Source organism: Mirounga leonina, unplaced genomic scaffold (genome assembly GCF_011800145.1).
Source record: "Mirounga leonina isolate KUSES-001 unplaced genomic scaffold, KU_Mleo_1.0 Mir_376, whole genome shotgun sequence".
NCBI classification, from domain to species: domain Eukaryota; kingdom Metazoa; phylum Chordata; class Mammalia; order Carnivora; family Phocidae; genus Mirounga; species Mirounga leonina.
The window spans coordinates 6,165,568-6,187,947 of record NW_023270718.1 but is presented as its reverse complement, the minus strand read 5'-3'; the positions used below and the strand labels follow the sequence as shown (position 1 = coordinate 6,187,947).

Genomic DNA, 22,380 nt, shown 5'->3' with positions numbered 1-22,380 from the left:
TTTGGCACTCTTGCTCCTTCTGTCTGGCATAGTCTGCCCCCAGAGATCCTCGACTACCTTTAGGTCTTTGCCTGAAGGTCACCTCGGTTGGGCCTTCCCTGACCCTACTCCATTCCCTACTTTCTTACTATTTTTCACAGCACGGATAAATTGTAATATTACGTGTTGTACTTATTTAACTCTCTCTTGATTGCTCCTGATTCCAGAATGTAAGCTTCAGCAGGGCAGGGATTTCTGTCTGTTTTGTTCATGGCTCTATCCTCAATGCTTGGAACTGTGACTCAAGCATAGTGGGTGCTCTGTGTTGTTGAATGGAAGGAGGGAGAGTGGAGGAAAGCAGGAGGGAGAGAGGGAGGGAGGGAGCACAGAGCCGGGTTGTGGGGCTCGTCTCAGGACCCTGAGATCATGACCTGAGCTGAAATCAAGAGCTGGCTGCTTAACTGACTGAGCCACCTCAATTTTTTTATTTTTAAAGATTTTATTTTGGGGTGCCTGGGTGGCTCAGTTGGTTAAGCGACTGCCTTCGGCTCAGGTCATGATCCTGGAGTCCCGGGATCGAGTCCCACATCGGGCTCCCTGCTCAGCAGGGAGTCTGCTTCTCTCTCTGACCCTCCCCCCTCTCATGCTCTCTCTCTCATACTCTCTCTCAAATAAATAAATTTAAAAAATCTTTAAAAAAAATGGACCACTTCCATTACGGAAGTGGCAATGTTAAAAAAAAAAAAAGATTTTATTTTGGGGGCGCCTGGGTGGCTCAGTCGTTAAGCCTCTGCTTTCGACTCAGGTCATGATCTCAGGTCCTGGGATCCAGCCCTGCATTGGGCTCCCTGCTCCTCGGGAAGCCCGCTTCTCCCTCTCCCACTCCCCCTGCTTGTGTCCCCTCTCCTACTGTCTCTCACTCTGTCAAATAAATAAATAAAGTCTTTTTTTAAAAAAAGATTTTATTTTTAAGTAATCTCCACACCCAACATGGGGCTCGAACTTACTACCCCAAGATCTAGAGTTGCTTGCTCCACCGACTAAGCCAGAGAGCTGTGATCCTGCAAATCAATTTATCTTTAAAGTTTTGAACATTAAAGCATAAAATAAAAGAACACAGCACCGCGCCTGGCCATGCCAAGCCCTCAGTAAACGGGAGCTGCTTTTTTCCTTCCCTGTCTCCTCACCAGCCTTTGTTGGTCACAACCTCTCGCCCCTGCCACATCTAAGGGCTGTCTTCACCCACCACCTCCTCCCCTGCCCCCGGTCCCACCAGCCACGAAAACCTTCCAATCTCCCCTCTGTCCTTTTTCCCAGTGGCCGCCCAGCTGTGTCCCACCCTCGTGTCTCTTCCTTCCTAAAAATTTATCTCAACTTCCGCACCACCACCCTTTCCTGGCCTTCTCTCTAGCTCTCCGTTTGCTCCTCCTCAGCCCCTGCCCCCTAAACCGGCGTCTTCCTTAGGGTCCTGGGCAGATGTCCTTGGTCGTCTCGATAGATATAGTCTCCCCACGCGGGCCGCAGGTGCCCCACCTCTGTCTAACCATGCAGCTGTCCTAAGCTCCGGACCTAGGTCTCCACTGAGGACTGTAAGGGCTCTACTCTCCCCTGCTCAGAATCACCCTTGGGCTTCTGCTTCTCCCGGCCACTTTTCCCTCCTGCCCCCTGAGTTCTGTCACCATCCTCCTGCCTGAAGGTGTCTACTCAAGCCCCTCACCTCTTCCCACCCCCGCCCGACCCTACACTCCCTCCATCCCCCTGGCAAACTCCTACTCATCCACCGCAGGCCCCAGCTTAGACAGCCCGCCCTTCGGGAGCCCTTCCCCACTCCTGGGGTTCCATCAGGCCCTTCCACATTCCTTGTCAAGAGGGCACATCACCCCGGACCGAGTTTCCTATTGCCCCATTGACCTTTCCCACCAGACCATGAGCTCCTTGAAAGCAAGGACTCTGGCCATCTGTTCATTCATTCATTCATTTATTCATTCAATATCTTTTGCACACCCATGTCAGGGCAAACAAAACTGCTAAGGTGGTGGGTGGAGTGGTGAGCAGGTGGCCCAGGTTTTAGATTCTGGCGGGAAGGCGCTGGGTAACCTGGTGGGAGCTTGCAGGGGTTGGGGGCTGGGCTGGGGAGCAAAAAGGAGGTGCAAGGAGCATATTTGTGGTGCATGGCCAGCCTTTCGCTAGGGCTCCCTTGGGTTCACTGAAGCCTTCTGCATAAGCAGAGCCTTCTTTTTATTTTTTTTAATTTTTTTTTTAAGATTTTACTTATTTATTTGAGAGAGAGAGAGTATGAGCAGGGGGAGGGGCTGAAGGGAAGGGAGAAGCAGACTCCACGCTGAGCACAGAGCCCGACCCGGGCCTTGATCCCAGGACCCCAGGATCATGACCTGAGCCGAAGGCAGATACCCAGCTGACTGAGCCACCCAGGTGCCCCTCAGAGCCTTCTTTTTAGGTGGAGGGAGACCTCATGCTTACCAAAGTCTTCCAGCTCAGCGGAGGGTCCCCATGAGTCCATCAAATCAAGGTTTATGCTCAGATGGAGGGGGTAGGTTTGCCTTTACCAGGAAATTCTGTTTTGTTGCTGTTTATTTTGAAATAAATTATGAAAAAAAAAAAGGAAATACTTATGGACTCTAAGAAGTTGCTCAAATGGGCTCCTTGTCTCAGCTTCCCCTGGTGGTGATGCTGTCATAGATAAATAACCGCAGGACGTATCTGCCCCAGGAAATCCCCGAGGGCCATTAGCTAGACTACAGGTCTAGTTCCGTGTCTCTGTGCATCTGTTTGCCTGTGTGTGTGTATGCACTATCTGTGTCACCACAAGGGCCCCCAGACGCAGGGCAGCCCCTTCCCAGCCCCCCTGTGCCCCAGGGTGGGGGCTGGGGGGACGGGGAGGTCTTTCCTTCTGGTCAGCATCCTGCCCTTCTGGTTTGCCAGGGCCAGAGCTGCGGCCTTCAGCCCCTCAGAGCCGGGTCACAGGAAACAGCAGTGCACACAGGGAGGTGGGCATGTGGATTCAAATGCGCAGAATGAGTCCCCAGGGACAGAGACAGGGCTAAGCAGCAGCCCAGGCAGAGAGGGAGGAAAGTGGTTTGGGAGCCAGCTTGGGTGGAGGGTGGGGGCGGTGCTGGGGTGTTGGGAGAGGGAGAGTGCCGAGGCTGCCTCCTGAGTCACCATGCCCTGCTCAGGCCCAGGGACAAATTGCAGTCATTAGGGAATTTAAGAGGCTGGGGAGGTGCTGAGGGCCCGGGCCCTGCCCCAAGTTAGGAGGGGTCTCTCGAACCCAGGGCCCCTCCTTGGCCGCCTGGAGCCCCTCCCCACCTCACTGCTGTCTCTCTCCCTCTTTCTGGGTCTCCGTCTCTGTCTCTGTCCCCCACTCTGCCCCTGCCCCTCTGCAGAGCCCCAGTTGGGGCACCCCAGTTCTGCACTGACCCTCTTCCTCCCTGCTGGGACCCCTGGTCCCCAAACTCCCAGGACTGTGAGAACCACAAAGTGAGAAAGCCTAGAGGACAAGACTGTCCGCGGTGCCTCCTGCCCCTGCTGTCTCCTGCCAGTTCCCAGCCCCTCCCCCTGCCGCCCTCTTCCTGGCAGCCGTCACCTTCGACGTCTGCCTCCCGGTCTCCTCTGTCTGTGTCCCCGTCACCTCTGTACCTGTCGCTCTCTGTCTCCCCCTCCTCTGCCTTGTCCCGCATCTTCCTCCTCCTCCTCTCCAGTGTATCAGCACTTCGTGGGCGCCATCCCTGCTCCCCTACCCCCAACCTCTTCCCTCTGTTCTGCCCCCCCTCGGCTTCCCCACCTTGCCCTCTCCATGAATCTCTGTCTCTGGGCCTCCCCTGTTCCCTTGTCTTTCCCCCCATCTGCCTCCTCTGTCCCGTGTCCACATTCATCTTCCTTCCCTTTCCCATCTTTCCCTAGTCTCTCTCCCTCTGACTCTTGTCTCTCCAGCCTGTTTTTCTCTGACCCTGTCTCTTGCTCTCCACCTACATATGTGACTTCTTTTTCATTTCCCAGCCTTCTCTGTGTCTCTGCTCCCCACCCCCCCACCCCTCCCAGCACCTTCCCCTGAGGCCCCCCACACTGTGCACCCTGCCCTGGGGTGCCCCCTCCTTGGCTTCCTCCCAGATTAAACACCTTCACTGGGCGGGTTCTCATTAATGTGGTGGCTGCTTCTCTGGCCAGAGAGGGGAAGGAGGAGATAGGACCAGGGAGCCCTGGAATGAGAACTGGGCTATAAAAAAAATGTCAGGAGAAGGGCGGGGGGCAGGGCCAGTTGCCCAGACCAAGGATAAAAGGCCTCCATGGAGTGACAGGGAGGCAAGACACCACCCGCACCTCCTCTACACACAGAGGCACATCCATGTTTCTAAGGGTCTTGGTCTCTGTTTAAGGCCCTCTCTGTCTCTGTCCCTCAAACTCTGGGTCTCTTGCAGCCTGCTTCTCTCTCACTTTCTCTCTGCATTTGCCAGAACCCAACCCCAGCCCCCAGAATGTTCCTCCTGCTAACAGCACTTCAGATCGTGGCTCTAGGTAAGACAGCAGTGGGGTCCGGGGTATGGACAGTCCCCTGGAGATGCTGAGAAGAGATGGGGAGGGTTCTCAGGGACCCAGTGGGCTCATGGGTGACCTGGTGAGAAGGCATGGGTGTGGTTTTGGGGGTCGTGGCTGAGGAGCACTTAGGAGGGGGCCTATGGAGATATCAGGAGATACCAGGGTACAGGAGTTAAAGGAGATGGGGAGAAATAAATGAGGAATTTTGGAGAAGTGTCCAGGCTTGTCTGGGTTTTATTTAAAAGGAGGGCTGCAGAACTAACGGAAAGACAGCATGTTGTTGGTGGTGAAGGGGGGTGGGGTGTGATGTAGGGAGGTAGGCTCATGGGGAGGGGCATGGATTGGCAGATGGAGTGGGTGTGGGGCGAGACGGTGGGTCCTGGGGGGCCATAAGAGTGGGAAGGTTGGAAAAAGGACAGGGAGCTCCTTGAATGTGTTGGAGAAGGATTAATGAGGGAATTGTGGTATGTTGTGAGAAGTGATGATAGAAACTATTCGTGGGAGGGTAAAGTCAAGGGTAGTAGATATGTCAGTGCCCTGGATGAGGTGGCCGTGGGATCAAGTAATATACTATGGAGGTGATGGGGGGATTGTCAGAAAACTCCCTGATTGTGTTGGGGCAATAATGGGGGCAACATTGGGCATATCTCATACTGCGTGGGGCAGATAGAGGTGGGTGGTTTAGGGGGTAGGTAAAGAAAGGGGATTTGTGGATGCCAGACATCCTAGAGAGTTGAGGGGTGGAGAACATTTGTTCATCTGCTTTCCCCACCCCACCCCTGCCTGTTCCTAGCCATGGCACAGAGCCAAGGGGATGAGAACAAGATAATTGGTGGTTATACATGCATCCAGAACTCCCAGCCATGGCAGGCAGCCCTACTGGCAGGTCCCTTTCGTCGTTTCCTCTGTGGAGGGGCCCTGCTCTCAGGCCAGTGGGCCATCACTGCTGCTCACTGTGCACGACCGTGAGTACCCCCCTCCCCTATTCTTGTGCCAAGTGGATTCCAGAGTCTAGAGCCCCAGAGCTCAGCTAAGAACCTGGAGCATTGTGTTGAACCTGATGTAGTAGCTGGGTCCTGGTTTGGGGTCTAGATAAGAGCCTAGAATTACCAACACAGCTCAGAATATGGAATCCAGCCATAAATCTTGAGCTCAGTTTAGATTCTTTTTTTTTTTTAAGATTTTATTTATTTATTTGAGAGAGAGAGAGAATGAGAGACAGAGAGCATGAGAGGGAGGAAGGTCAGAGGGAGAAGCAGACTCCCCGCCGAGCAGGGAGCCCGATGTGGGACTCGATCCAGGGACTCCAGGATCATGACCTGAGCCTAAGGCAGTCGCTCAACCAACTGAGCCACCCAGGCGCCCCGATTCTTTTTTTTTTAAGATTTTATTTATTAGGGCGCCTGGGTGGCTCAGTTGTTAGGCATCTGCCTTCTGCTCAGGTCATGATCCCAGGGTCCTGGGATCGAGCTCCACATCGGGCTCCCTGCTCAGCCAGGAGCCTGCTTCTCCCTCTCACGCTCCCCCTGCTTGTGTTCCCTCTCTAGCTGTCTCTCTCCCCGTGTCAAATAAATGAATAAAATCCTAAAAAAAAAAAAAAAAAGAAAATTTTATTTATTTATTTATTTAGAGAGAGATTGAGCATGAGTAGGGGGAGGGGCAGAGGGAAAGACAGAATCTCCAGCAGACTCCAAGCTGAGAGCAGAGCCCAATGTGGGGCTGGACTTCACGATCCCACAACCCCAGCCAAAATCAAGAGTCTGACGCTCAACCGAATGAGCCACCCAAGTGTCCCTCAGTTTAGATTCTGAAAGCAGATTGGCAATTTAGAACCCATATGCCAACTTAGAGCCCCACACAAAACCTAGAACCTAACATAATCTGGAGATCTATCTGGAGGCCAAGCTCTACATAGAGCCTAAGATTAAGAGCCCATTCCAGATTGGTGGTTCAGTTTAGGGTACAGTCTACATTCAGAAACTCAGGACCCCTCTCAAAACTTAGAATCCAGACCTGCAGTCCAACCATAAATCCAGAACCCTGCTTACAGCTAGAACATATAGCTCAGAGTGTAGGATAGACAGAACCAGAACCTATTCTAGATGCAATGTTCAATTCAGAGTCTGGTCTACAGCTCCTTTTTTAGGAGCCTGGAACCCAAACTTCAACCCAGTGCTAAATCCCAGAATGCAGACCATAATCTGAAGTCCCATACAGAACTCAGAACCCCTCCAAGAGTCTAGACCTAAACCTAGAACCCAGATCCTAGACAAGAGCCCACCCAGTGCCTATAAACCAGATCTAATGCCATAAACTAAAGTTTGATGTAGAACCTAGAGCCCAGAACTCAGCCCAGAGTCTAGAATGCAAAGCTCAGAATGCAAGCCAACATCTAGAAACTTGGATCCAAGCCATAACCTGGAGCTCCATCTAGAACCCAGAGCTCAATCTGAGGTCAAGGGCTCAGACCACAGTCTAGAAGCAAGAGCCCAGACCATAACTGTAATTCAGTATGAAACTGAGCCTAGCCAAGAATTAAGAACTCAGACCGATGTTTAGGACCCTAAGCTCAAACACAGAGCCCAAACCATTGTCTAAAACCCAGGTCATAAACCAGAACTTAAGCAAGAACCCAGAACACAACCTAGAAACTGAAGCTCGTATCCATGTCCAGAATCTATTGCTCAATATAGAATTGAGACTACCCTAAGACTAAAAGCTCAAATCAACATCTAGAACCTAGACTCAAACCATAACACAGAGCTCAAAATAGAACCCACAGCCTATCCTAACACCAGAATCTCACACTCATATCTAGAAAGTATGCCATGATCCAGGCTCAATCTAGAGAGCCCAGATCCTAGCTTAGACTCAAAAGTTCAAGATATCTAGAACCCAGGGGCCAGGGTGGAACCAGGATGGAGCCTCCCTGGAGCCTACTCCAAGATATCAATCCTTATTTAGAGCCTACAGCCATAGCCCAGAGTCTCACTTGGAACTCAGAGCCTAGAACCCAGCACTGAGCCAAGAACTCCCAGGTATCACCTTACACTCAAGCCAGAAACCATAGTATAGCTCAAGAGAGGAAGGGGTGGATGGTGGGATTGGCCCAAGAGAGAATGCCCAGGCCATGGGAAAGAGCACAGGAGTCCACTGAATGCTCCATAAGCAGTTCAGACTTGTGGAATATTCATCACCAGGTAAGGGAATGGGGCCAGAGGGTGGAGAGGGGTCTCCAGGTCAGATCCTGAGCAGTGCTACTTTTGGGGACTATGGGCCAGGATCCTTCACGTAGCCCTGGGCAAGCACAACCTGAGGAACTGGGAGGCCACCCAGCAGGTGCTGCGTGTGGTTCGCCAGGTGCCACACCCCCAGTACAACTCCCGGACCCACAATAATGACTTGGTGCTGCTGCAGCTGAAGCGGCCTGTTCGGCTGGGGAGGGCGGTGAGGCCCATCACCATAGCCAGTTCCTGCGCCAGCCCAGGGACTCCCTGCCATGTGTCAGGCTGGGGCACCACATCTAGCCCCATTGGTGAGTACTCTTGCATCCTGGGAAGGAAGGGTTGGAGGGCCTGGACTCCTGGGTCTGAGGGAGGAGGAGGTGGGTCCCCAGACTCCTGGTCCTGTTGGAAGGTGAACCCCCACTTGTAACCCTTCTGTGCCCTCCAGCCAGGTACCCCACCTCCCTGCAATGTGTGAACATCAACATCTCCTCGGATCAGGAGTGTCGGCAGGCTTATTCCCATGCTGTCACTCCTGGCATGGTCTGTGCAGGTGTTCCCCAAGGTGGGAAGGACTCCTGTCAGGTGAGGCCCGGGGGCAGAGCCGAAGGAGGGGGATTGTTTGGGGCTGGAACTTGGGTATCAAAGGATCTCAGGAGCATGAAAATCAGTGGAGGCCTCCCCAGAGACTGAGAGAGACTGCAATGGCTGGGCTGCCTCCTAGGTGTCCACCCTTGGATAACAGACCTAATCCGTCTGTGCCGAAGCTTGCTCATCTGTCAGATGGGGGTAGCGCCTCTTAGGGCAGGTGGTGGAATGAGATGGTAGTCCATGGAAAGAGTGCAGAGCAGTGCTCTCGTTGCTGCTATTACATATGGGCACTGGGAAATCTGTGCTAAGGGACTCTAGAGACCTTTCCTGAGAGGTGACTCGAGAGGCGGGGAGATAAAGAGGCATACACAGTTTTCTAGAGCAGCGCAGTGAGACCCAAGAGGCAGAGACAGCAGGAACCAGTGAAGAGGGAAGGCAGTGACCCCAACTCTTTGGGCTGATATCTCCAGAGCCCTGCGGGGTGGGGGGTGGTCTCAGCCCACCTCCTTCTTCATCTTTGCCTCTGGGTTTTCCACACCCGTGGCTCTGACCATCTGTCCATGGGTGTTTCCATCTCGGCCTCTTCCCTTCAGGGTGACTCAGGGGGACCCCTGGTGTGCAAAGGACAGCTCCAAGGTCTTGTGTCCTGGGGGATGGAACGTTGTGCCCTGCCTGGCTATCCCGGAGTCTACACCAACCTGTGCAAATACCAAACCTGGATCCAGAAAACCATACGGAGCAAATGATTGCTGGTGTAACTGAGTATCAGCTGCCCACCTGCTTCCCCAGACCTTGCTCTCTCCACTCAAGACCCAGGGGTCCCAGCCCCCAGCCCCCTCTTCCCTCAGACCCAGGGGTCCCAGCCCCCAGCCCCCTCCTAGCCCCCAGCCCCCTCCTCCCTCAGACCCAGGAGTCCAAACCCCCAGCCCCTGCTCCCTCAGACCCAGGAGTCCAGACCCCCAGCCCCATCATCCCTCAGACCCAGGGGTCCAGACCCCCAGCCCCTCCTCCCTCACACCCAGGAGTCCAGCCCCCAGCCCCTCCTCCCTCACACCCAGGAGTCCAGACCCCCATCTCCTCCTCCCTCAGACCCTGGAGTCCAGGACCCCAGCCCCTCCTCCCTCAGACCCAGGAGTCCAGACCCCCAGCCCCTCCTGCCTCAGACCCTGGATTCCAGGCCCCCAGCCCCCTCCTCCCGCAGACCCAGGAGTCCTGGCCCCCAGCCTCTTGATCCAGACTCCTGGCCCAGAACTCTCCTTTCCCAGAGATGTTCCTTCAGGATTTCTCTCCACACCCCCACAACATCATTATTCAAGGCCCCTTACGTACAGGAACAGGACCATGAAAGCACAAAACTGGCACCATACCCCAAAGAAGACATTTTCAAAACCCTTAGTGTCTCTAAAAAACAGATATATAGGGGCTCCTGGGTGGCTCAGTCGCTGGGCTCCTGCCTTTGGCTCAGGTCATGATCTCAGGGTCCTGGGATTGAGCCCCGCATTGGGCTCCTTGCTCAGCGGAGAGTCTGCTTCTCCCTCTCTCTGCCTCTCCCCCTGCTTGTGCTCTCTCTCACTCTCTGTCAAATAAATAAATAAAATCTTTGAAAATAAATAAATAAATAAAATAAAAGTAAAAACCAGATAAATAATAATAAAAACCAGAGAATCCTAAATTCCATTCGTCAGTTCATTTAATTCATCCTACGGATATGCCTACCGTGGCTTAATTGTGCCCAGCCAGGAACCTTGTTCTTGACAAGTGGCTGAATGGGGTGCATGTTGCTCTCTGGGGGCACTCCCCAGCCACATTGTCTGGTGTGACAGAAGAAAACACCCAGCCTTGCAGCCTGACCCTGAGCAAGACTGCCCTCCCTGAGCCTCAGCTCAACTCCGGTTCCTGTGAGCAGGGACTGCTGAGGTCCAGGGCAGGGAAGGCAAAGACTCACCTTGTTTCTTGGAAAAGTCTATGCAAATGAAAAGGTCTCTTTTTCCTAATCAGATCTCAGGTGAGGAGAGTTGAGTCAATCACCCTCTGGAATTCAAGTCCTGGCAGAGACCTGCTCTCATTTTATTTCTTTATTCCATCTGTCATCCCTGGCTCCAGTCCCCTCCCTCCCCACAGGCACCAACACAAATGGCCTTGAATACCCTGCATCCTTGCAAAACATGCCTCCTTACAAGCTGTTGCTTCTAATTTACATGAAGCCATTGTGTTACGAATCTCATTCTCTTTCTTACTTTCATTCATCAAAGACTATTAAGCTCCTACTGTGTACCAGGCATTGTTCTAGGTGCTGGGAATTGAGCTGTGAAGAAGCCAGATGAATCTAAATGCTTCCCCTCACAGAGCTTGGGCTCCAGCAGGAGGTGACGGACAAGAAACAACAAACACAATTTAAGAGTAAAGTAGAGGGGCGCCTGGCAGGCTCAGTCGGTGAAGCATGCTGCTCTTCATCTGGAGGTTGTAGGCTCAAGCCCCATATTGGGTGTAGAGATTACTTAAAAATAAAACCTTTAAAAAATAAAATAAAAGTAAAGTAAAGAAGAGAGTGCCAGAACCAGCTCAATACCAGCCCAAAAGAGCCAATTGGTCAATTTTTAGGAATTGTGAGAGCCGGGTGGTAAACACAACCATTATTAAAAATTAAATTACATAAACTTACAATTAAATAATGAATATTAAAAAGAAGGTCAATAGTGCGCCTGGGTGGCTCAGTTGGTTAAGCGACCGCCTTCGGCTCAGGTCATGATCCTGGAGTCCCGGAATCGAGTCCCGCATCGGGCTCCCTGCTCGGCAGGGAGTCTGCTTCTCCCTCTGACCCTCCCCCCTCTCATGGGCTCTCTCTCAAATAAACAAATAAAAAATCTTTAAAACAAATAAAAAAATAAAAAGGTCAACAAAAAAGGTCAATTCCTAATTATTTTCACTAATAGTTATGTTTTGAATTTATGTTTGTCTGTTGTATTACGTTTATAACTGTGAGCTCTTCACATCTCTTTCCAACTCGGTGCCCAGAGACATTGCACTGGTAGGTTGATATCAGCCCAAGCAGGAGTATTACACCATAGAAATTGGCAAAAGCTTTTTTGGTTAAATCCTTTCCAGCACAGCACACGACAGGTCTGCCTAGCAATGACCCGATGATCCTAGCGTCTGTCTCTTCATGGTTCTGCGCCGGGATACTGCAGAGCTCAGCTAGAGTAGAAGGCAGTGTGGTCTCACCAGGGTTCACTTGCTCTCTTGGGGGGGGGCAGCGCAGGATCCGGGAATTCTCAGGCGGTGGGTCTGGGGTCCACGTGGTTACAGCAGCTCCAAAGATTGTTGGGACATGAGGGCTGCACCTTCTGTCCGGGTGATGCAGACACACCTTGGCTCTCATATGTAACAGCCATACAAGTTCTGTGGAGGAAAGGGGACGAGAGCAGCTGTGTATTGGGTAGATTCGGGCCCCCAGTAAGGTGAAAATACAGCCCATGCTGTGATTCTTAGCCTGCATCCTATAAAGCTAAATAAAAGTAGTTGTTTTTTTTTTAAGATTTTATTTTATTTTATTTTTTAAGATTTTATTTATTTGAGAGAGAGTGAGTGAGAGAGAGCACAGGCAGAGGTAGAAGCGGACTCTCTCTGGGAGCCTGATGTGGCGATCGATCCCAGGACCCCGGGATCATGACCTAAGCCGAAGGTACACGCTTAACTGACTGAGCCACCCAGGTGTCCCAAGATTTTATTTTTATTTATTTTTATTTATTTTTATTTTTTAATTTTTTTTTAAAGATTTTATTTATTTATTTGACAGAGAGAGACACAGCGAGAGAGGGAACACAAGCAGGGGGAGTGGGAGAGGGAGAAAGCAGGCTTCCTGCTGAGCAGGGAACCTGATGCGGGGCTCGATCCCAGGACCCCGAGATCATGACCTGAGCCGAAGGCAGATGCTTAACGCCTGAGCCACCCAGGCACCCCAGCATTATATCACAATTTAATTGACAGCTTCTTTCTCTATCTCAGAAGTATGCAAAATAATAGTGCAAATACAATCACTAGCATCTTAAGTTGGATGATATAGGGTACATGGAAGGTGGGTGTTGGTGAAGAGTCAGGTTGAGGTATTTTTTGTAAGTTGGCTCTGCGCCCAACATGGGGCTCGAACTCACAACCCTGAGATCAGAGTCACATGCTCTGCCGACTAAGCCAGCCAGGTGCCCCAAAGTTGAGGTATAAAATACGGGATCTTATTCCACCAAACACTGTCTCCATGTTCTGTTTGCTCATTTAGTTTATTGCTTCTCACTGCTACAGAGTGTTCTCCATCTGTGCTGTCCAATATGGTTGCTGTCCAATATGGTAGCCACACGTGGTCCTTTAATTTTTAAATTAAAATTAGCTAAATTTAATGCATGTTAAGATTCCATTCCTTAGCTGCTCTAGCCACATTCCCAGTGCTCAATAATTGTACGTGGCTAGTGGCTGCCATTTTGGGCAGTGCAGATAAATAGAATATTTTCACCATCACACAAAGTTCTATTGGCGAACACTACTCTAGTCTATACCCTTGCTTCTCAAAGTGTGGTCTAGGGAACAGCAGCATTGGAATTACCTGGAGCTTAGTAGAGGTCAGAGTCTTGGGCCCCACCCCTGGCCAAATGAACCAGAATCTGCATTTTAATAGGATCCTCAGGGGACACAATACATATTAAAGTTGGAGAAGCACCACCTCACCCTATATATCCACCACGACCCCGTTTAAGGACCCAGTTCTTTAATGATGGACGCCTAGGTTCCCTCCACTACCCAAGCCATAGCGCAATGACTATTTGGGGGCATGCGCCTTATGTGCCTATAGAAGACTTCTCGGGAATATTCACAGGAGTGAGACCATTGGACCAAAAGTCCTACTCTTTTTTTTTTTTTAAAGATTTTATTCCTTTATTCATAAGAGACAGAGAGAGAGAGAGAGGCAGAGGGAGAAGCAGGCTCCCCGCTGAGCAGGGAGCCCGATGTGGGACTCGATCCCAGGACCCTGGGATCATGACCTGAGCCGAAGGCAGTCGCTTAACCAAGTGAGCCACCCAGGCGCCCAGCAAAAGTCCTACTCTTAATCAATTGCACCAAGAACTGGCAGGTTTTTGTCTAGATAAGAGGGATTCCTATCTCCCCACACCCTCAGCAATGCTTGCAGTTCATTCTGCAAATGCAAGTCACATCTGCATGTGACGAACGTGAATTTTCACTGAACTTTATTGAATGTTCATCTTTATTCAATATTTTTTTAATGCTCATCCAGCAAATAGTCACTGAATTTTATTATACGCTGGGTACTGTTCTAGAACAAAACAGATAAGCACTTCTGGCCCCAGGGAACTCACTTTGAAAGAAGAGGCAGACAGGAAATACATAAATGAATAAGTAAAACATGAAGTATTACAGATGTGAGTGCCTTGGACAAAAGTCAAGCAGAGTAAGTGGGATAGAGAATGTCAGAGGAGGGATTTTAACTAGGTGGTTGTGCAATGAAGGGTTAACTCGGCAGGCCTGGATTGTCCAAAACCTGTACAGAAAGAAAGGGTTGACCCTTGCTTGTTCTTCTGCCTGATAACAGTGTCTTGGTTGGCCTGGGGACCTTGGTCATGCCAGATGGTCTCTCCTAATAAAAATGACATGGTAGAGGCCTTGGGGCGTGTTGTATCTGTTTGGCCTCTGCAGGTGTTAGAGACTAAGGTCAGCCGTGCAAGCAGACAGCCATGTGCCTGATCCCCATTGAGAACCCTGGACACCAAGGCTCAGGGGAGCTTCCCTGTTGGCAGTACTCTGCATGTGTTATCACACATAGCTGCTGGGAGAAGGAAGCACACCTCCACGGAGAGACGTCATCCCGAATCTTGCGGCTGGTCTCTCCCGGACTCTGCCCTATGCGCCATTTTCCTCTGCTTATTCGATGCTGTATTTGTACGTGTGATAAACCAAAACTACGAGTATAGCAGCTTCTCTGGGTTCTGTGAGTCCTTCTATTGATCCGTTGCACCTGTCCTGGGAATTCCCAACTAGAGTGGTCAAGAAAATCTTCAGAGAGAGGAGGACAAGAAGGGAAGAAACCATGCAGACATCTGGCTTGGACGAGGCTCTGAGAGTGTGCCTGGCATGAGAAGGGTGGGCAAGAGGAGATAATCAATGATGTCTAGAGGCTTGTAGGCCACCATCAGGAAATGGGACATTCGCTCTGAGTGATGTGGGAGGCACTGCAGGGTTTTGAGAAGAGGACTGACCTGCCCTGACTCACATTCTCTTAAAAGGTCACTCTGGCTGCTGTGGCAGAAATAGGGTGTAGGTGGACAGGCCAGAAACAGGGAGGCCAGATGGGAAATTTGCAATAATCCAGGTGGGAGATGACGGTGGCTGGGAGGGCCCATATGGCAAAGATGGAGGGTGTTGAGAAATGGTCAGATTTGGGATCTGTTTTGAAGGCAGAGCTGACACGGTTGAGTAACAAGATGGTTGTGTGGCGTGAGAGAAGGAATCCAAAGGCGAGATGAAGGTTTTCACTTTTGAAGACTGGAAGGACGGAGAGACCACCGATGGAAAAGATCAAGAGGAGCCTGCTCGGTTTTGGACATGCAGATGCGAAGTAGGCAGTTGTATGTCAAGTTGAGTGTTCAGGAGCAAGGTCTGGCTGGAGACTTAAATCTGGGAGTCATCAGTATGTAGATGGTATTTAAAAACACCAGGCCTGATGAGATCACCAAGGGAATGAGCGTAGACAGAGGAGAGGAGAGGACCAAGTGCCGAGCCCTGCGGTGCTCCGCCATGTAGAGACAGGACAGGAGAAAGCAGCACCAGACGCGAGTGAGGAACAGCCACTGAGCTATGAGGAAGACCAGGAGGGTGAAGTGTCCCAGAAGCCGAGGAAAAATCTCTTTGAAGGAACAGGGAGTGATCCACTTGTTAAACGCTGCTGATAACTCAAATAAGATGGGTTCAGCAACACGGAAGTTATTGGTGCCCTCGACAGGGATCTGGCTGGTGGCGTAGTGGGGGAGGAAGCCTGCACAGAGTGGGCTCAAGAGAGAACAGGAGGACAGGACTTGCAGACAGTGAGTGTTGCCGACTTTTTAGAGAAGAACTGTAGTCATGGGGAAGAAGAAATGGGGCCAAAAAAAATCCTGAAGGAGAGCCTGAAGGTTGAGAGGTTTTGTTTTTTTGTTTTTGTTTTAATTCTTTTAATGGAACATGGGAGCAATTGCAGCATGTTCGTATGTTGTTGTTGTTGTTGTTGTTGTTTAAAGATATAATTTATTTGACAGAGAGACACAGCGAGAGAGGGAACACAAGCAGGGGGAGTGGGAGAGGGAGAAGCAGGCCTCCCGCTGAGCAGGGAGCCCGATGTGAGGCTCGATTCCAGGACCCTGGGATCATGACCTGACCCGAAGGCAGATGCTTAACGACGGAGCCACCCAGGCACCCCAGCATGTTCGTATGTTAATGGGACTGCTCACTGGGGAAGAAAAAAATGGATGCAGACAAGGGAGCGTGGAAGTGTTGGCTGGAACGGTGTCCCCAGGGAGGTGAGAGGGGGGTAGCAGGCACAAGTGGAGCGGTCTGTCTTAGACGGAGGCCCAGACTGTTCATCTATAGAAATAGGAGAGGAGGCAGAGGATGTGGGCACACATACAGGTGGGTGGCAAGACTGACCTTTCTAGTTTTTGCTATTCTGATGGGTAAAAAATTGGTTTACTGTTGCTGTACAGGCAAGATGATGACTGGGGTGACATCCTTCCCAACATGGACCCAGCTCTAGAGAATTTATGGGTCTCCACTCCGTGGGCATCTTTCTCTCCAAGAGCACGAGTCCGGTTTCTCCCCAGGCTTCTCAATCTCTCCATCTCCATGTCTTCGTGCCTCTCTCTCCCTCTGCAATCCCTCTGCCCTCTCCCACCCACCCTGTCTTTCTATCTCTGTGTATTTATCCCTTTGTATCTTTCTCTGTCTCCCCCTCCCTTCACGTTTGCATCGGGGCCTCTCCTCTGAGCCTGGGTGTGGGGCCAACTTTCTCATCCCAGCCAGCACTTCCAACCAGAACTTCCAGTCCTCACTTGACAAAGAACCCCATTTTGAAGCCAAGCTAGGGTGGGGCCTCTGGAAACCTCAGGCTACCTCCATCTCCAGATTTACTTTTTTAACAAGCACATTTGTGGTCCTTGGTCTGTGTCAGGCTCTCGTATAAGCACCTTCAAATATTAACTCATTTAACCCTCCTAAATGAGACATGGAGATCCTATGCTATTGATAGTGATGTTTTACAAATGGGGACACTGAGGCACAGAGTGGCCATGTCACTTGAATTCATGTCACTTGAACAGCCTAGCTCCAGAGTCTCAGTTCTGAAGCACTAGGGACACTGCCTCTTTTTCTAGTCCTTTCTCCAGCTCTGCCCTCCGTTGGGGGAAACACCCTGATCTATGAGACAGTACACCTGGATTTGGTCTAGTGCGTGGTTTTGGCAGCTGTCTGCCCTCCATGGGCTCCAGTTGCCTGACTGATCAGGTGAGGGGGTGGAATGCACCCAACTCTCGGTGGGCCCATGACCTCACTTCAACGTGAGTCAGGCAACCTAAGTCCAGGCCAGTCATAAACCCTAACGTCAGCATTGACCTGGTACTCATCCCAAAGCAAACACCAAAGCCAGCCACCCCCTCTCCAGGTTCCAGCCCTTCCCAAGCAAGAAAGGCTTTTCTGGAATTGTGGACCCAGGCCACAAGAGGTCATAGGTACTCTGACTTCCCACACAAGCTTGTCAGTCACCTCACTTAACCCGCCTCCTCCCTCCTCCTGCATCTTCCCTCCACCCAACCTGAACCCAGCACTACTCAGGAAGAGTGAATTCATTGCCCACTCTGGGGCCAGCCATGTGAGGTGGGGGGAATTTCATGGTGAGGAGAGACAATGCTCTTTCTGTCACCTTGAGAGGAGTTCACAGCTATAAACCAGCCCATTCCCACCAAAACCCTACCCCAACATAGACACTCAACCTCACATCTAGTCCTCATTATTACCATCAATCCCCAACACCAGCTCAGCTATATTTCAACACTTCCCTTCCAAATCCTCATTCTTGGCTCCATCTCCAACCCCAACCTAATAGGACTCCATCAACATTCTTATCCTCAGATCCTTCCCATCTAGAAATCAATCCTATCCTCAAAACCAACTCCTCACCCCATCCTCACCCTGTGTCTATTCTCCTCCCCAAGCTCACTTGCATTCCAAATGCTATCATCAGAACTATCCTAAATCTGTCTACAAACTTTTGCTCCTAATGTAGGGAGAAAATGTGAAAGACTTTGACATGGACCCAACAGACGTCTCTGATAGAAAATTAAATGGGCTATCTGATTTTATGGGGTCTCTGCTTCTATTATTGTCTTTGAGCTATTTTACATCTCCATAAATCATAGACAGCTGATAGCAATGCAAATCATTCTTGTCCATAACTGTGCAAATGAGTTTTGGCAGGTGGAAATACAATCAATTTCCCTACCCCCACTCATGTACTGTAAACCAGTTTTGTATCTATTTATAAATTCATTTCAGCATTCCTTATTGCCTCTACATGTGCAGTTCTTTGTAATATCTTACTAGCTCCATCATTTATTAATAAATCAAAATAAGATCTTTGACATATATTTATCTTTTTTTTTAAAAGATTTTATTTATTTATTTGACAGAGAGAGACACAGCAAGAGCAGGAACACAAGCAGGGGGAGTGGGAGAGGGAGAAGCAGGCTTCCCGCTGATCAGGGAGCCCGACATGGGGCTGGATCTCAGGACCCTGGGATCATGACCTGAGCCCAAGGCAGACGCTTAACGACTGAGCCACCCAGGCGCCCTGACATATATTTATCATATATCTCCTATATAGAGAGAGAGAGTCACGGTTAGATCCTTTTTTAAAAACTTATCTTTAAAAAAAAAAAGCTTACCTTCTGACACTAGATTTGATCCCTATATCCAAACTTAAACTCCTCCAATATGGACTACACCAATTTTGATGTGAACTCTCACTCTGCCCATCTTAATCCCTATCCTTATTATGATAACACCACTGCTCTCTCCAAACTTCATCTGCTCCCCATCCCTGGCTTCCTTCCAAATTCTGACCCCACCTCTGCCCTCCTTAATCCTTAATCCTGTCCCCTCCACCCCCTAAGGATTAAATCATGGCCCCACCCAGTCACAGTTCCAGGAAGCACCTACTCATTCCCAAAACACCACCTCTTCCTCCTTCCTCTTCCCCCATCATCCTGGCCCCCAGAGCTTTCCGATTCCTGTTTCTCCCTGTCCATCTACGTGCATCTCCATGGACTCCCTCACCCCAACTAGCCCTGTTCCTAAAAGACCATTTACCCAAAATATTGCTTTCCCCGGGGCCCCATCCAAGTCCAAGTGCAGTTGACTTTCTATCCACCTATCTGAAGATTCCCTTCTTGCACCTGATGCCTGTGGGGGTGGGGTAGGGGAAGGGGAATGGTGGGAGTAAATTTAGGCATCCTGTGTTTTTCAGAAGGTCTGGAGATGGAGTTGGTGTTGGAGATGAAGCTGGGAACTGGAATTTGGATGTGTTGGGTTTGATGTTTGGATAAACTTGAGATAAGGCTGTTGATGGGATTGGGTCTGGGGACTAGGCTGACCACAAGGAGTATGGTTAAAATGAGGGAGATAGGAATAAGGTGGAATATCGCCATCTGGGAGCTGTTGGATATAAGGACACGCACAGGGGTTGGAGAGATTAGAAAGTGGGATGAAAGGGCGCCTGGGTGGCTCAGTCGTTAAGCGTCTGCCTTCGGCTCAGGTCACGATCCCAGAGTCCTGGGATCAAGTCCCACATCGGGCTCCCTGCTCAGCGGGAAGCCTGCTTCTCCCTTTCCCACTCCCCCTGCTTGTGTTCCTGCTCTCGCTATCTCTGTCAAATAAATAAATAAAAATCTTAAAAAAAAAAAAAAAAGAAAGTGGGATGAAAAATGGGTTGATGTTAGAGTCATGGGAATTTCGGGTGGGTTTGAGGAAGGAAAATAGCTTTCCCCTTTCCTCTAGGTGGATTCTGTTGCCCCAAAGTTCACAGCGGGTTCAACTGGGGCCTGGGCGGGGTCAGATCTGGGTTCCAGCTTGTCCTGGAAGCTCCGCCCCAAGAGGAAGGGCCAAGCCCAGGTTGGTGGGGGGGGGCCGCTGGCAGCAGCCTGCTGAGCCATTGGGGGTGGAGAGGGGGAGGCCAGTAACAGGGAAATGCTGAGGGCACTGGGGGAGGGAATTCAGAGGTTAAAAGCCTTGGGTCCGCGCTGAAGTTGGAGGCAGCTGGCGGCGAAGCTCTGCACCCGGGCCTCTCACCCTGGTAGGGGGCGGGAGCGTCAGAGGGCAGGAGTGGGAGAGGAAGGAGAGGTGAGGACGGAAAGGAAAAGAGCGAGAACAGCTGAGTCAGGGAGATGGAGAGGGAAGCCAGAGGTTCAGTTATAGAGATAGAAATCTGCAGAGCTGGAGAGGGTAGCGAGGGGGCGGAGAGCAGCGGGAGAGGATACTGAGGCACCCGCTCGCTAGAGTGCGCGGGTGCACGCGGGCGCCCGCTCCCCCAGCCCCTCCTACCTCCTTACGGGGTCTCCCCACCGAGGATGAAAATTAGGGAGGGGGTGCAGATTCCAGGGTCAAGGTTCTTAGTGAAGGAGATTCAAGATTGGGAAGTGCAGGAGCAGTGGTGGGGAGGAGGGGCGGCCAGAGATGGGGGTTCAGCCAGCCCTTAACAACCCCCCCAATTTCTCAGGCCCCGCCCGCCCTGCCCCCCATCCCGGAGCCGCCATGTGGTCCCTGGCCGCTGTGATCGCCTTCCTGACCCTGGCCTTGTCAGGCGGTAAGAATGCGCGGGGGTGGAGGCGGGGTGGCCACCGGAACAATGATAGGAGGGGTCAGGCCAGGAGGAGGGGGCGTGGGAGCCCCGAGCCCCGCCCACCGCCCACTCGGGGTCGCATCCCGCGCGGACAGCCCCCGAGCTTCCTGCTTGTCCCTGTGTGACCTGGTTTCTCCGATGGGGTGAGCCCACTCTCCCCACCGACCCCAGGCTCCTCCCTGGGGCGTCCCAGATCTTCTGGGGCCCGCTCTATTTTTAAGTCTTCTGGATCTTCCCCACCCGCCCCTTCCCTGATTTCCCGCCTCTGCACTGGGAGGCCCACTCCCACCCGCAACCCCTGCCCCTGCAGCAGGCCCGTCTCACATTCAAGGCCTCCCTGAGAGAGAGAGGAGTGAGACTCGGGTTCAAATCGTGATGCTGCCACTTTGAGCACGTAAGTTAGCTTCTCTGTGTTTTTTTTCATCTGTGAAATGAGAACATAGAAGTCCCTATTACAAGAGGTTGTTGCGAATATGAAAATAAGCCAGTGCACAGCTGATAGAAGGGGCTGGCAACTTCGTCATTATTACTTTATTAGAAGTACTCGCTCTTCACTCTCAGCCACTTCCAGAACCTTCTAGTTTGTTCTTCCTTTAATCCTCGGCGTGACCCCACACCTGATTCCACCCTGAGTCGGTCCCAAATATTTCTCTTCAGTTTAAGCGCCTTTTTGCAGGCAAATTCTCTGGAAACCCCATTCAGGCGTCATCCATCCATCCATCCATCCATCCATCCATCCTTGCAACCAGCCATTTAACCAACAGCTGTTGCGCACTGGGCACTGTGCTGGGTGTTGTACAAGTTCCTGCTCTTTTTTTTTTTTTTTTAAAGATTTTATTTATTTATTTGAGACAGAGAGAATGAGAGAGACAGAGAGCACATGAGAGGGGGGAGGGTCAGAGGGAGAAGCAGACTCCCCGCCGAGCAGGGAGCCCGATGCGGGACCCGATCCAGGGACTCCAGGATCATGACCTGAGCCGAAGGCAGTCGCTCAACCAACTGAGCCACCCAGGCGCCCAACAAGTTCCTGCTCTTAACACCCAGAGCCTAGCGGGGAAGGATGCACCCATTGTTCAAACAATTACCCAAATAATTAGTTAATAATTACAACTGTGACGGGAGGTGATGGCTTGAAGGAGCCAAGCCAGGAGCCTAGAGATGTAATGGAAGCTCCTGGTCTGGAAGGCCCTGCCCCAAAGGACTAGACCCCTGAGCTGAGACCTGAAGAAGGGAGTAGTCCTTGGGCATCTGGCGCCGGGCATGGGGCAACACCCTTGGCCTGAAGGTGGGGTGGTTTCTGTCCTTTGGCACCAGTCCCAGGACTCGTGCCCATGTCTCAAGCCCCTCCTGGGTACCACGCCCTGGGCTAGGAGCTCCAGATGCGTCTTGTGGAGCCCGCAACAGCCTTATGAGGTAGGAGTACTACAATTAGTCCAGTTTCACAGCTAAAAACCTGGGCCTGAGACAGCAGGTCCTTCCCCAAAGACACTGGGGGTGCCTGAGTCAGGATCCTGATCATGTTGCCTGCCCTGTCTCCAGCATCCTAGACTTTAGGTTCTGGCAACCATCTTCATTATTTTAGATCTAATGGTCTGCTTAGAATCAACTTTTTTTTTTTAACTTAGAGTATATTAAAGATTTTATTTATTTATTTGAGAGATCAAGAACGAGCAGTGGGGAGGGGCAGAGGGGGAGAGATAGAGAGAAGCAGACTCCCTGCTAAGCAGAGAGCCCGATGTGAGACTCGATCCCAGGCCTCGGAGATCATGACCGGAGCTGAAGGCAGCCGCTTAACCAACTGAGCCACCGAGGTGCCCCATTAACTTACAGTATATTAAAAGTAAAGTTTATATCATTGTCCTAAGTGGAAAAGAGCATCCTTTGCTATAAATAATAGGTAAGAGGAAAAAAAATACATCCTGCACAATGTGACAAAAACAATGTGTTTCTTGGGTTGAATCATCTTACATTCCCAGTGCTGCACCCTTTTGGACCTCCCCCAAAACAGTGACTGTAGATGGTTCAACTTAATAACTTTTAGGTTGCTGGCAAAAGGCTTCTGCTTCCTGGTTTTAAAAAGTGAGCTCAGGGGCGCCTGGGTGGCTCAGT

At 51.0% G+C, this 22,380-nt stretch overlaps 2 protein-coding genes across 3 annotated transcripts in view; both read left to right on the top strand.

Annotated features, from left to right (window-relative positions):
- Positions 1 to 4,457: 4,457 nt before the first annotated feature.
- Positions 4,458 to 9,094, top strand: KLK14 (kallikrein related peptidase 14). The gene is made up of 5 exons (XM_034987118.1): positions 4,458 to 4,512; positions 5,327 to 5,498; positions 7,815 to 8,068; positions 8,206 to 8,342; positions 8,942 to 9,094. Exons 1-5 carry the CDS (start codon positions 4,473 to 4,475, stop codon positions 9,092 to 9,094), a joined length of 756 nt encoding a protein of 251 aa, XP_034843009.1. The 5' UTR covers positions 4,458 to 4,472.
- A 10,546-nt stretch (positions 9,095 to 19,640) lies between these two features.
- Positions 19,641 to 22,380, top strand: part of KLK13 (kallikrein related peptidase 13) — an 8,647-nt gene continuing 5,907 nt past the window's right edge. Inside the window, exons 1-2 of one of the 2 annotated variants that reach the window (XM_034987104.1) lie at positions 19,641 to 19,725; positions 20,149 to 20,235. In XM_034987104.1, the coding sequence (XP_034842995.1) occupies positions 20,184 to 20,235 (52 nt within the window). In that variant the 5' untranslated portion in view covers positions 19,641 to 19,725; positions 20,149 to 20,183. Of the gene's footprint in view, positions 19,773 to 20,148; positions 20,236 to 22,380 lie in introns of both variants that reach the window. The other variant, XM_034987103.1, reaches the window with a different exon arrangement.

Bases quoted from the DNA above. Each gene is read 5' to 3' on its own strand.
- KLK14 (XM_034987118.1), top strand. From the start codon at position 4,473: ATGTTCCTCCTGCTAACAGCACTTCAGATCGTGGCTCTAG. The intron at 8,069-8,205 runs GTGAGTACTCTT...TGTGCCCTCCAG, and splicing joins CACCACATCTAGCCCCATTG to CCAGGTACCCCACCTCCCTG. The intron at 8,343-8,941 runs GTGAGGCCCGGG...TCTTCCCTTCAG, and splicing joins GTGGGAAGGACTCCTGTCAG to GGTGACTCAGGGGGACCCCT.